The sequence below is a fragment of the Aspergillus clavatus genome, genomic scaffold (genome assembly GCF_000002715.2).
Source record: "Aspergillus clavatus NRRL 1 1099423829802 genomic scaffold, whole genome shotgun sequence".
In the NCBI taxonomy this organism is placed as follows: domain Eukaryota; kingdom Fungi; phylum Ascomycota; class Eurotiomycetes; order Eurotiales; family Aspergillaceae; genus Aspergillus; species Aspergillus clavatus.
The window spans coordinates 725,380-739,420 of record NW_001517097.1 but is presented as its reverse complement, the minus strand read 5'-3'; the positions used below and the strand labels follow the sequence as shown (position 1 = coordinate 739,420).

Genomic DNA, 14,041 nt, shown 5'->3' with positions numbered 1-14,041 from the left:
TCTCTCTCTCTCTCTCTCTCTCTCTCGTTCCAATGTCCGCCGCGACTTCTACCACTAATCCTTAATTACAATGGTGCAAAAGTACTTTGCTCCCTTACCGGTAGGGTGGGGGCATATGACAGATCACTGGTGGCAATTTGTACGTATCTACCTTTTCTTTCTTTCTTCCTGGCAGGGATCTCGATCGTGCTAATCATGGGGTTGTAGGTCTTGATTGGCTTGCTGCTTGGCAGTGTAGTCATTGGATGTTCATACCTCCTCTATTCAGGCATCACCAAACTGATCAGATATTACAAGGTGAGAAACAGAGACTCCTTGCAGAGCGTCGTCGATCGCGCGTGGTTGACGTCCATCTAGTCCCGAGAACACGCAGATGTGGTGCCCAAAGATGTCTCCCAACGGCTGGACAGACTGGCAAACCAGCATCTATCCTTGTCTAATGTCCAATTGACAAGAAAGCCTTTGTCGTTTGGCGTCTATCTGGGAGCCTTCCAGGCACCCCCAACCCTCGACGAGCGTAGAGTCCTCAGTCAATGGGACCTGCTCATTGTGGACCCGTTGCAATCGGGAGTCGCCGAAGCCATCTCCGGGGCTGAGCGCAAGCAGGTTCTGGGAAGAGTTGATCTGGCGTCCTTGTGTTCGTCTTCCGACTCGACCGTGGCTGTCATCGAGAAGATCGAGAATACACTCACGAGCAAATTCAATGGCGCCTCCTTCAGCGGCATCCTCCTCGCCAACACCGAGGAGAGACTCAACCCAACGGTCGTCAAACACCTGGTCGAGGCTGTCCATGCCACGGGTCTGTCTGTGTTTCTGGAAACCGCCCCTCCGGACTTTCTCGTCGATCGCAAGATCCTCCAGACCGATGCCATTGCTGGTCTCGTCGTACGAAATGCCTCCATCATGCCCGACGGGGACAAGCGGGATTATTTCCAAATGATCAAGATGCAACCAACCATCAAGGCGTTCGTCTCGGAAGCCTGCATGCGGGACTTTGTGGTCATGGCCTGGGAAACCGTCGACGATCAGGCCCCGTTGTCAAACGCTGTCGTCCAGCGCTCGCTCCAATGGTGCAACTTTTACAGCGCAATCACCTGGATTGGCCGGCAGGCCGCCCTGCATGATGCATCTCTCAACGTCAAGATGCCCGAGCCGCTTTCCGCCTTCAGCTGGTTGAAAGAGGCTGAGATCATGAAGGTCCATGATGTCTGGCGTGCCAATCTGAATCTTGAGCGTGACCCGGTGGATGGCGATGCGTGGAACACCCTGCTACAATTTTTCCCGTCGCTAGAAGACGTGCTCGCATCGTCTGAGAGCAAGCCACCGCACAAGGACGCCTCGACGACCTCCGTCCGAGATCCCCCCGAATGGGTGGCGCAGGTCAAGTCCCAAGGAAGCCCTCTCTCGATCTCTATGGCCGGCGTCGAATACAAGGAGTTTGGCTGCTTCCCCCTGGGGTCGGAAGCGACCACCTTCGCTTTCGCCGAGATTCTGCGGTCCCAGCAACGGCTTAAATCACTCGGCTTGCTTCACCCAGTCCCCTCGGAGAGAATTCGGAATTTGGGCGCTCTGCTGCGAAAGTTCCACGACCGGTACGCTGCCGCCCACTGGTCGAACACGCCCAATCTCGCCGCTACGATCAAGGAACTCGCCAACTTTGCTTCTCACGATTCGCTTCGGATCCATCTCGGGCTGGACTCAGGGCTGCGCAAGAGTGCTGACGTCCGTTTCTGGGCCGTCTATCAAATCGACCCCGAGGGATTTGAAGTCTTCGCCTCCAAGAACGCCCAGGGCTTGGCAGGTACCGTGCTGCACACCTTCCTATCGGCAAGAGGATTTCCCCGTCATCTTTGCTTTGAGGTCGAGGCAGCCTTGGCCCAGTGGTCCAAGGATGTGAATGAAGACATTGGGCTCCCGCGCCGTCTGGTGCAGGACATTGACGCTTTGAGTCCCGAGGAGCGTTTGCTACTGTTGCAGCACCTATCGCTGACGGATGCGAAGAACGAGCTCTCCGAAGTCATCTGTAGCTATATCCGCAGGCAGCTCGTGGACGCCCCATCCCTCGCTCAGCTTAAGGAGCTCAACACGGTTGCCTACCTTGAGGGATCCCTGACGCCGGAAGCCTTGATCAGCAGCCGTGTAGGCTGGTATCGCGACCAGGGATGTCGGTATCCAGCACCATCGACATGTCTCGCTCTTTTCTTGGAAGCCGACGAGGCTTTTACCCATATTCTCCGAGACCGCCGCGAGAGTGATCTGGCCGAAATCACCCAGGCTCTCTGCCAGCTCGTCCAGAAGAACCAGATTGACGCTTACGCCGATATCATGACGCTCTCCCTCTTTTCTGCGGCCAGGAAAGGTGCCTTTGACGAGATCTACATGGAGGTGACTGATCGTAACCCCCTGTTCAACAACCAGTCCGACCAAGCCGCTGCGTTTGCCGAATCATTCGCTCTCGGATCCCGCTGCGAAGCCTACTTCGATGTTCAGCCCAGCGCATTCGGCAAGTTACTATCTGATCGATTCAGAAAGTACTACAAGGATCGAGAACTGCCGGACTGGGTTAATGGCGCTCCGCAAATGGCCACTTCTTACGCCGGTGCACAGATCGATGTAAACCCGGACGACAAGGTCAAACCCATGCCGGGGTACCAACGGCTCACTTTCCTCAGTGTCTTTGCGGTCCCTGCTCTGATTGATATTCTTCTCCTCACCTTGTACGGCCGCGGCTTGTACCTCTCCGGCCTGATGCCAAAAGATCAGATGCAGAGCGCTTCCATCGCACTAATGATATCCCTCCTGCTATCCGGTGCGGTCGGCACCTGGATCGCTTGCGGTGGATCTTACTACCTCATCTCCATGGCTTTTGCTGCGACGAACATGTTCGTCTTTATCAGACTGGTCGCCGGCATTGCCTTCACGATCGCCGCTGGTCTGATCGGTTTCGTCGTCATCTCTGCCGTCAAGGGTCCAGTACCGGGAATCATCTTCTACCTCTATCTGATAGCACTGACGATCTACTTTACGGCCTTTGCCTGTCTTTCCTGCTTCAGCTATCCGGGCTCCAAGTTCTTGTCGGGACGCAAATCGATCTTTGGATGTGTCCCGATCCTCTTCTTGTCGCCTCTTATCACTACTTGGAGTGGACACGATGCGGTCATCTATCTCGTCGTGCTCTACATCTTCATCGGTTGCCTCCTGCTTCGCCTGCGGTCTACTGCCTCCAAATGGGTCACCTGGTACCATAAGATCCGGCGAACGGACGACACCGAGATCCGCAAGTGGTACGTTTCCACATATGGCAACAACGACGAGAAGTGCTTCGGCAGTCTGAGCGATCCCGCCGTGTTGAAACTCTCTCGCGAAGCTCTGCTGCACGATGTCCTCGCGGAGGTCTCCCGCGGCCTCTTTACTCGGAGCACCAAGGATCAGCTCGTCCTGGAACTGGCGAGGGACTGGGAGTCGACCAACTTTCTTCTGAACTGGTACTGCCGGTACGCCGATGTTCCTCGCCCGATCCCGTTCAGTTCCGGCTGGAATATCCAGACCAAGGTTGGTCTCGATGTGCTCCGCAACTCGCAAAAGGGCCAGCGATTGCACAATGCGTTTATCCATTGGCGCCAGTCGAGCCGCGAGATCGGCTGTGGAGTCCTGTACTTTGTGCTGGCGCTCCTCGACAAATGGGTGGAGTTGCTCACCGGCGGTCCTCTCACCAGTCTCATTCAGAACGCCAGTAGTGACAACCGCTTCGCGATTGGTTTTGGCCTAGCATATTATCTGATAGGCGCTGTCCTCATCGACACCAAAGCCCAGGAGCTCCATGATCTCATCGGCGGCCAGACTACTTTGCCCGTTGGCACATCGAAGGAGATCCGTCCGTCGCAGAAACGTGACGTTCGGTTCAAGAGAAAGGTATATTGGCGGACTCTCTTCCGATATCTCATGTGGCAGGTATGGAGTCTTGCCCTGTCGACCGCGCTGCTCTGGGCATTCAGATCGTCCCTGGAAGCTATGATCTTGTTCTGCGCCTACGTGCTCGCCTACACCGGCCTATTGTGGTACCAATACACCAAGATCTTCTCGGGCCCTCAGGCGCTCAAGCCGCTGCTCGCGGGTGTCGTCCTTGGGCTGCCCATCGGCATCGCCTTGCGGTCGTGCATGCCCCAAGACTTTGTGTACTCGCAGGTGATCGGTCTGGGAGCAGCGACCTGGACAGTGGCGATTCTCACTCTTCTCACCGCGAAGATTGGGATGCCGAAGAAGGTCGATTCGCCAGTGGATCTGGGCAAGACTTTCCATGCCTATACCACCCCGTGGGCGGATCCGGACTGGTCTCAGCAAGAGCTGCAAACCTTCTTCGAGAGGATCTCCTTTGTTCCTTCGGACTCGCGGCTCAAATTACAGCCGCATGTCCACCCTGGCCTCGAAGTCAAGGCACTCCTGCTTTCGCGTAGGGAGGAGCCGAGAATCGAAGAGGCATTCCCGCATTCGCACGACCTTATCAATATGGCTCTGGAAGCATGGGAGCGGGGCGAGATCTCGATTGAACTTGTCCCCACTGGTGCACTCGGCCCGAGCATCCACGCTCTGAGCTGCAGTGCATCGGACCAGTTGAAACTCGCTATCGCTGTTGGACGGGGCTTGGACCAGCGCATCGACGTCAGTGGGAACTGCCAGATCATCGCCGAAACCCTCCTCCACGCCGTGTCTGAGTCCATGTTGCGGATGCCGCACGAGTACGCCGTCCTCTCGGAGTCACTCGTCTCGGCTGGAGTCACCGAGACCATGGCTCGGCAGCTCCGCGAAGAGGCGAACACACCACTGGTCGTACGGTGGGCGAAGAAGGAGCTCCTGCGTCAGCTATGCCTTGGTTTTGAGTGCGACACTCACTGGGAAAAACTGCCCAAGACCATCCGGAACGCCCTGCTGGATCGTTGTCTCGGAAAGCCGTCGCACTTCTCCCAGAGCGACAGGCAATGGCTGCAGGAGCACCTGTGCCGTTTTGACACGACCGATCTGGATGTCCATGTCGCCCGCTGTAACCTGGGAGCGGCGACTGCAGTCAGCATTCTGGATTACGCGCACTATGGCACAGGCGAAGCTGCTATGTCCAAGGACTCTGAGACCCCTCTGTTCATTCCGTATATCTCGAACAAGCTACCTGCAGCACTGTCCTTCATCAGATATCCCCTCCACAACTTTTGGTACTCGCTAGCGGCTGCCATCAAATTCATCATCATTGCTTTGGTCGCAGAGACAGAGTTCCAGAGGGAGTTCGACCATGTGATGAAGTACCGGCCTGCCATTATTCGGGTTCCCTGTGTGTTCCTGCTCAACATGCTCTGGTCGTATTCGAAGATGGTGCAGGATTTCGGTCTGTCGTTCTTCCTGTTCTATGGACGAGACAACGTCAAGCGCCTCTGGGATGAGACCAAGGGGATGACTATCAGCATCAAGAAGAGCCGGTTCATGGTCCAGGGTCTTGATGGCACATTCACTGCGTTCAAGCACCAAGAGGATGATGGCGGTTTCAAAGTCTACTACTACGCTGGCGAGCACAAGACTGAACCAGAGGGTACCAAGACGCTCAAGTACGTCAGCACATACTCCAAAGAGATGCTTCTGCACATTCGGCAGGAGTTCAAAGACGGCAAACCGGGCAATGAATACCACTACGATTACCGTGCCCCATCCAAGAAGAACTTCAAGCTATCCCGAGGATCTGATTATAGGGCCCCCATGGGCCGCCGGTGCATCCGTGGCGACAACCACCTGCAGAGCGTTCAGTACAACCGCAAGGGTCTCATCGAGGCCGGTTCATACATGAAGGATGGAAACTTGATCCGCTTCAAATATCACTACCGCAAGAACCCTCGCTTCGGTGACGAGCTCCTGCGCGCCGAGTTCGTCCTCTCGCATATCACTTGCACCGTGTCTTGGTGTGCGCCTCCGATCCGGCATCCTGAGAAGGTTGATAGATGGATCCCGCACTCCAAGGTGACTGAGGCGACTTTCGTCCAGGGCGCCGATGTCTATGAAGCTCGCTGGCTGTATGACCACAAGTTCCACCCGACCATCTTCACCACGCTCAACGGACAGAAGATCCAGACGCCTCCCATGATCGAACACGACTTCCTGGGGGTTCTGGCCAAGCCCAAGTACACCAGCTTCGTGCATGACAATCCCCTCTTCTACTGCGACAGCCTCAGCTCCAACACCATCACCCGATTCCTCGGGCTGTCCACCAAGAGATTCCCAGTATCAACCTCGCGGGCCCGCTCTCTGGTGTGGAAGGCATGGAAGGATCGTGTCGATTTCGACGGTATCATTGTCCGCTGGATGGATGAACGACTGCTTCGGAGAGACAAAACGCTTACGCTGTACTGGCGCTGCCGCGACCGCGGCGATCTCGCCTCGGCGAAGAAGTATCTGGATCTGCGCGCGGACACGGTCATGGCCAGCGCGGATCTGGACGACAACATCTCCAGCTGGACTCCCATGGCGATCAAAGTCAGCGATCTCTTGACCTTTGGTCCTGGCGGTGACGCGGTTGTCAACACCCGGTCCAAGGACTTTGGCTCCGACACGGACAAGTCGCTTCACGTTATGGCTGCTGATACTGGCACCTGGCCCAACGAGGGAGGTGGTGTGTCCGCCTGTCGTCGTGATATGATCAACTCCCTTCGGACAATCAAGTGGCATATGATCTGCGAGTCGGCCAACGACTTTGGTATCCCCAAGCATCAAACGGAACAGAACATCCTGTCGTTGAAGATGATTCCTCTCTGGGGTATGGATTTCCTTACGCCCACGCACGGCCTCTTCCGGAACAAACTCGACTCGGAGGTGGAGAATGTCACCTCGGCCAACGATATGGATATCAAGATGAACTTCATCCCCATTCTGACTGCACTGGTCAAGGGTGCCCGTGCCGTGGAGCTGTCCAAGGCCGATATCCACCAGGCCACCCGCGCGCTGGTCAACCTCAACACCTACTTCCAGGAGTCGCGCCACTGGACCCAGGTCTGGAACAGTGATCTTGTCAAGGAGAGCTGGCGCGAGCTCTGGCTCACGCAGGAGATGTCCAACGCCATCCCTTCGTCGGAGTGGTTCAAGACTGAGCTCCCTACGCTGGGAAGCCTGGACGTGGCGCTGGAGCTCTGGTACCGCTACCTGTTTATCTTCTCAATTCCGATTCCCGAGAAGATCCCGAGTGTTTTCCAGGCCTCACATCACAGTGTGAGTGCGTCGTATGGCGTGGTCTGCAAGATCAAGAGGAACTGCACCCTGCAGATCTGGGACCATGCCATCAGTTGGCGTGAGACCAACCTCTGCCTTTCGTCTGCTTTGTGCAAGCTGTCTCCTTTCGTTCGGAATGCGCTGCTCGGTTTGATGCGCATCACCTCCGTCATTACGCTGCACCACGCCGATATCATCTCCCCGTGCGCCGACTTCTTCAACCCCGGATGGGAAGTGGAGATCGGGACGTGCCAGGGCACGATCGAGCACCGCAACATCTTCCGTCGCAAGGTCGACCCCGTCGTCAACGGCATTACAGACATGCAAAAGTTCGCCCCCGTCAAGGAGATTAAGTCGGAGCGTCCGACGGTGACCATGTTGTCGCACGTGTGGTACGCCAAGGATATCAAGACCGCGTTACTTGCCGCGGACATCATCATCAACCAGTGGAAGTTCGATGAGTACCACCTTGATATCTACGGTGCCATCGACAAGGCACCCACCTATTCCACCGAGTGCCAGGAGATCATTGCATCGAAGGGCCTTCGTGGCCGGGTCACCCTGCGCGGTTCCGCCGACCCGATGAAGGTGCTCGAGAACACCTGGCTCTTCCTGAACTCGTCCCTGTCCGAGGGTCTGCCGCTGGCTCTGGGTGAAGCGGCGCTGACCGGGGCGCCCGTGGTCTGCACGGACGTCGGTGCGTCGCTCCGCGTGCTGAGCGATCCCGACGACTTCTCCCGCTTCAGCGCCGTGGTGGCGCCCAACGACGCGCTCGCGCTCGCGCGCGCGCAGATCACCATGCTCGGCATGTTGGGCGAATGGAGCCAGTACGCGGAGGACACGGGGGCGCCGGCGCCGGTGCTGACCTCGTCGCCGACGGCCGAGGACGTGGCGCGCATCACGCGCCGCATGTACGAGAAGAGCGAGCACCGGCGCAAGCTGGGCATGATGACGCGCAACATCGTGCAGAAGTCGTTCAGCGGCGACCGCTACCTGCGCGAGCACGAGCAGATGCTCTGGATCGGCAAATCCGCCAAGGTCATGGCCAACCGCTACCTGAGCCCCATGGCCGAGCCCCTCGACATCGCCACCGCCCTGGAGCAGACCGAGCCCATCGAGGAGGAAGTCATCACCATCCCGCAGAGCGCCGTGCACTCGTGGCGCTCCTCCGCCGCCTCCGGCATCTCCACCCTCTACGGCTCCACCTCCGGCTACCCCATGCTCCCGCTCAGCGGGCCCGCCACCCGCCCCGCCTCCATCCTCTCCAGCCTCAGCAACCTCTCCGGCGCCACAGACAACAACATCAACAACGACTCCTTCCTTCCGCTCCCCGCCAGCGCCTCGCTCCCCATCTTCGCCCCGCGCCAGACCCTCTCCTTCGACGCCGCCTCCGGCACCCTCACCCCAACCGGCCGCCGCTCCCCGGCCTTCACCCGCAGCCGCCGCCACTCGAACACCCGCTCCATCTCCACCGCCGCCCGCGAGCAGCTGCGCGGCCTCCAGCGCGACGCCCACCATCCCTACCGCAACTCGGACGTCTCGCTCGTCATGCGCGAGGAGTTCCTGCAGTCGTCGTCCTTTAAGAACCTGGAGACGGGCAAATAATCCTCTTCCATCATCCCCTCCCTCCCTTTTTTTTTTTTTTTTTTTCTTGTTTGTTGTTTCTTCCCCTTTTCTTCACATGGCTATACCCCCTTTTCTTCTCTGTCCGCATTGCAAATACTCTTTAGATATTACGGATCCGGTACATGTTATGATGGGAACTGTATATACCACCTCTCTTTCTTATATATTTGTCCCAGAGGCGAGGCCTAACATAAATGTATAAAGCGCCTGATTCCTGATTCCATGGTTGTGGTTGTGTCTATGTTCTGTATTGTTTTGTTTTGTTTTGTTTTGTTTTGTTTTTCTTCTGTGTTGTTCTGGTTCATGTTGAAAAAGAGAAAAAAAAAAGGCATCAAAAGCGTTCTACGGCCTTGTTCTTGTTCTGCATAGCGATTGGCAAATACATGGCATTGCATCTTATCTGACTCAACACCACCAGCATCAGTCCCTACCATGTAAATCGAAACAAATCCAAATAAAGAATATATTCTGCAACGCTAGATGTATATTACCCCCCCCCCCCTTCCTCTCCCCGAGCACAGAAAACTCCCAAACACGAAAACCGAACACCAACTATACCAACACAGGCAAAGACCGCTTGAAGCGCGTCCACATCGACTCGCCAGGTACCGGGTGCGCGATCCGATGCCACTCACCGTTAAACGCATTGACGAGCCAGCTCGACAGACCTAGAGAGAAAGCCATCAGCAACCCTCACCCCTCGCTTACCACCGGGGCGACACAGGGGGGAAACAGGGAACATACGGTCATAAACCATGGCGTGTGCATTGTGGAAGAAGATACTGTGGTCGGAGTCAGGGAAGAAGTGCAGATCGTAGTTCTTGACGTTGGAGAGGTCGAGCTTGTCGGTGAGGACGAGCGTGTTCTGCAGGTGGACGTTGTCGTCGGCGGTGCCGTGCATGACGAGGAAGCGCACCGGGTGCGTGAGCGCCGCCATGTCGGTGATGGTGGAGTTGGCGTAGCCGCTGGGGTTGTGCTGCGGGGTGTGCATGTAGCGTTCGGAGTAGATCGAGTCTGGTTCTGCGTTAATATGTGATGGTTCCCAGGTGGTGGATGGGGGGGAGGGAAGGGGAAGGGGGTATGTATACCGTAGAATCGCCAGTCCGTGACCGGCGCCACCGCCATCCCGTACTGGAAGGTTTCACCCGCGTCCAGCTCGAGGGTTTTGAGGGTCATGAACCCGCCAAAGCTCCAGCCCCAGATGGCCATGCGCGACTCATCGACGTAGCTTTTCGCAGCCCATATCTTGGCCGTGGCGATCTGGTCGCGGGCCTCGTAGAAGCCCAGGTTCCCGCGGACTATGCACCGGGCTTTGCGGCCGATGTGGCCCGTACCGCGGCCGTCGACGGTGACGACGATGTATCCCAGGCTGGAGGCGACGTAGGACTGGAAATCGATGGAGAATTTACGGTCGACCGTCTGCGAGCCGGGGCCGCCGTACAGGTAAAACAGGACGGGGTATTTCTTGGCCGGGTTGAAGTGTGGAGGGCGCCGCTCGACGACTTGCAGTGTGAACCCGTCGACGGTGACATTCTGGTAGATTTCTGTTGGTAGCGCGTATGCTTCGATCATGGAGGTGAGCTGAGGGTTTTCTTCAATGCGCTCCTCGAAGGTGATTTCGTCACCATGTGTGTTGATGATGGCCTGCCATGGCACCGAGGGCCCGTTGTAGGTGAGCAGCGCGTAGCCAGCGCCGTGCGAGAAGGAGACGCCGAAGTAGCCGGGTTTGGATGTGTCGGTGATGGCAGTCATATTGGACCCATCCAGTTGCACGCGGTAGATGTGGCGCTCGGTAGGTGCTTCCTTTGCGGCAACGAAGTAGACCAGACCGCGTTGCAGGTCCACAGCAGCTGGGGCATCTACCACTTCCCAGTCTCCCGACGTGAGCATTACGCCTTTCGGGCTGTCCAGCGGGCTGAAGTAGGCTAGGTGGTCGTACCCCTTGTAGGGCACGGTATCGATGTATCCATCATCTGGCCGTCCGTTGCTGGGATCCGCCGGGATAAAGCGTGTGGATTGGGACGGTTCGACCCAGCCGCCGTCCAAGCTGGCAACATCTTCTGTTCGGACCACTCTACCCGTTCTGGACTTGGTGTCGATCAGAAAAACCTTGAGAATGTCGCTCTCGCGGTTAGTTGATCGTACCAGGACTTTGCCCTCGGATGCCCACACGACTTCGATGATGATCCGGTCATCGTTGTCAAAGTCATCGGCCACGTCAACAGAGAAGACTTCGTTCTTCTCAACATCGTAGAACTGCAGATCGACGACCGGGTTGGATGCTCCAGCCTTCGGATACTTGATCTGTCTCACCTCGGGGTAATTCTCCAGCCCCGGATCGGGCTTCTTGCCAGACGGCCGGGAAAGGAAATAATCCACAGGGAAATCAGACACAGCCGATTCATTCGTACGGAAGAAGGCGACGTATTTGGCATCGTTGGACCACCATGTAACGCTCCTCCCAGAGATCACCTCCTCTTCGTACACCCAATCCGGGACACCGTAGAAGAGATTCTCGCCGCCGTCCTTGGTGACCGTGACAACGCGGTCCGACGACAGTTTCCGCAGATAGACATCGTTCTCGCGCACAAAGATGACTGCGTCGGACTTCGGAGACCACAGCGCAAGCTGCACACGGCCGTCCGGTAAGCTGGGATCCAACGGCTGGGCTGTCTGCGATTCCACGTCAAGCACCCAGTACTTCCCTGTAAACGAATGTCTCCAATTCTTCTCCTGGTCTGAGATCAACAGCACCTTCTTCAAGTCCGGACTAGGCCAGGCATTGCCCGGAACAACCAGCTTCCCATCCACATGAACGATTGGCTTGCGCATCAGCACCCGGCCTCCCTTCCCGTCCTTGTTCTTCCGACTCTGAATATCATCCACCCGGAGATACCCCTCCTGTTCACCGCCACCCTTCTCAACCAGCAGGCCATCCTCGTCATTCGGCCCGGCAACCCACGTAATCGCATGGTATCGCGGCGACCATTGACCCGTGAGCACCTGCTCCAGCGTCACCGGCTTCCCGGAGCTCGTGCTACCCGACGCAGACTCGGGCTCCTGCGCCTGCAACGCGTCGGAGGCACTCTGGTAATTCGCCCTCCCGCCCGTCAGAAACAGCACGAACGCCAGCAGCCAGCCGCCAAAACAGAGCAGGACAAGGAGCCAGAATATCCGCCGCGCGCGACCGCCGGTAGCTGCTTTCTTGGACGAGGCGAGGAACGGCTCGTTTGCTTCGGCCTCACCGTCCTCGAGATCGCGATATCGGTCGCCGTTGTCCATGCCTGTCGTCCCGTTCGGTGCGGAGAATGGTTGTTTCTGGTCCTCTTGGAAGGCGGGTTCGGAGGATAGGCCCGAGTCGGAGGAGGTCTGAGATGCGGAGGAGGTTGATCGGGGACGGGTCATGGGGAGGAACTCGGAGGTCTCATGGTCGCTGAAAGTCGCCATAGCCGCGGTTCTGGGTGGGACGAACCTGCTGTTGTCCTCAAGTATCCCATGTAATGGGGGATGGGAATGGCGGAGGAGATAAGACGGGGTCGGAGTTGGAGCTGGAGATAGAGATGGAAGAATCAGGATAACTTGTGGAGGGGATGGTGCAAGCTGGGATGTATACAGCTCATTGATAATAGTTCAGGATTAGCCAGCTCCCACTCAATCATAGGGATACCAGACAAAATAGATCTTCATTCTCCATGGGAGATGGCTCGACGATGAATCTGAGGGAGTTGGAGATGTTCTTGTTTGGCGTCTTGGCGGCAGACTCGATTCTATTCAGCAGTCTATTGATCCCCATTTTAGTTCTATTCAATTGCTAGGGATTCTTTTTGCAGAAATTAGATCAGTGACACGAGGGCAATTTGGGTGGGTGATGGAGCTAGTAATACAGTCTACAGAGAGGACGAGGCATAATTGATGGGAAGTATTGTGCATTGACGAGACACAATATAAGACTTCAACAGGTACAGTAACAACAAGGCAACAGGATCAGTGATAACATCAAGACAGGAAAGACATTGAGCAAGGCCAACATATACAAGAACAGATTAAATCATCTGTGACTTCATAATGATCAGACGAAGAGCAAAATATATCCCAAACTCCAAAACTCCTCGTACATGGGTATCACCACCACAAGACATGAAATACAATAGAGGCACAGTCTCTCCATATCCTCCGTCCTAAAACGGGCTAGAGTGGACTAACACATGGCCGAGTCCACAACCAGTCTGTAGGCCTGTGCCTCCATCAGCATCCAGGCATCCTCATCGAAAACCGGGTGATCTCTGAGCGTCTCAATAATGCGGCCCACACAGGTATGGAAGCGCTTCATCTGGCCTTCAGTGAGCATACCAAGGACGAACACGGCGCTCACCCTATCCGTCACCCACATGTGACCAGGCAGCAGAAGAGGTTGCTGGTCCTCGTCGTCGCGGGTCTGGGCCACCATGTCGTAGAAGGCCCGGCACTGTTGCAAGATTGCGCGGCAGAACAAAAAGAGGAACTCCTGCGCGGTGGTCTCCTCTGCGCACTTCTCGCAGGTGCTCATCTGCTCCAAGAGACTGACCGAGTACCTGATGTAATCCAGGCCAGACTCTTTGGTTTGGAGAGACTCGAAGGACGGGGTGTTGAGGTAGGCAACCTCCAGACACTCAATGCCCAGATCATAGCATGCGCAGGGAGGTTCTGCTTCCATCTCCACCGGCTCAATATCTGAGGTAAAAGGCGGCATAGCATCATCGGAGCTTCCCTTGGTTGCCTGTCTGGAGCATACCCGTAGAAATTCTTTCTCCATGTCCACCAGCTCAATGTCTGGGGTGGAAGAGATCATGGCCTCCTCAGGGGTTCCCTTAGTTAACTGCTTGGACCAGGACTCGCGTGGAGGGTTCTCCAACTTGGGCAGGATGATATTCATCCCCTTGATGAAGGCATTTTTGATTGGACCCATCATGGTGTTGGTTTGAATGTGATAAGGAGTGTTTATCAGGCTTTGAGTGTCAAGAAATTGAGAGTATACGGGGCTTGTGAAGAGGGAAGTGAGTGGTTTAGGAGAGTCGAAAGAGGGAGGAATCGAGTCGGTTGAACGAGCGGATTGTATGCCTCTGCGACAGGCAACCGTCCCCTGGACTATAGGATGTCAGTATGACACCTGCTTGTGATGTTTTTAGCATAAAGAAGA

At 56.3% G+C, this 14,041-nt stretch overlaps 3 protein-coding genes across 3 annotated transcripts, besides 5 other annotated features; 1 reads left to right on the top strand and 2 right to left on the bottom strand.

The window, feature by feature from the left end:
• Window positions 1–26: part of a microsatellite that runs on past the window's edge.
• Window positions 1–26: part of a microsatellite that runs on past the window's edge.
• Window positions 27–70: 44 nt separating this feature from the next.
• gtb3 (glycosyltransferase family 4 protein) lies at window positions 71–8,844 on the top strand (the record flags this gene model as incomplete). The annotated part of the gene is made up of 3 exons (XM_001270801.1): window positions 71–139; window positions 208–297; window positions 358–8,844. The coding sequence occupies 3 exons, from the start codon at window positions 71–73 to the stop codon at window positions 8,842–8,844; spliced, it is 8,646 nt and encodes a 2,881-aa protein (XP_001270802.1).
• Window positions 8,845–8,870: 26 nt separating this feature from the next.
• Window positions 8,871–8,906: a microsatellite.
• Window positions 8,907–9,106: 200 nt separating this feature from the next.
• Window positions 9,107–9,147: a microsatellite.
• Window positions 9,117–9,147: a microsatellite.
• Window positions 9,148–9,417: 270 nt separating this feature from the next.
• Window positions 9,418–12,312, bottom strand: dapB (dipeptidyl aminopeptidase dapB; the record flags this gene model as incomplete). Its single annotated transcript, XM_001270800.1, has 3 exons — window positions 9,418–9,533; window positions 9,610–9,879; window positions 9,954–12,312. 3 exons carry the CDS (start codon window positions 12,310–12,312, stop codon window positions 9,418–9,420), a joined length of 2,745 nt encoding a protein of 914 aa, XP_001270801.1.
• Window positions 12,313–13,063: 751 nt separating this feature from the next.
• ACLA_035770 (uncharacterized protein) lies at window positions 13,064–13,810 on the bottom strand (the record flags this gene model as incomplete). Its single annotated transcript, XM_001270799.1, has 1 exon — window positions 13,064–13,810. The coding sequence occupies one exon, from the start codon at window positions 13,808–13,810 to the stop codon at window positions 13,064–13,066; it is 747 nt and encodes a 248-aa protein (XP_001270800.1).
• Window positions 13,811–14,041: the final 231 nt, after the last annotated feature.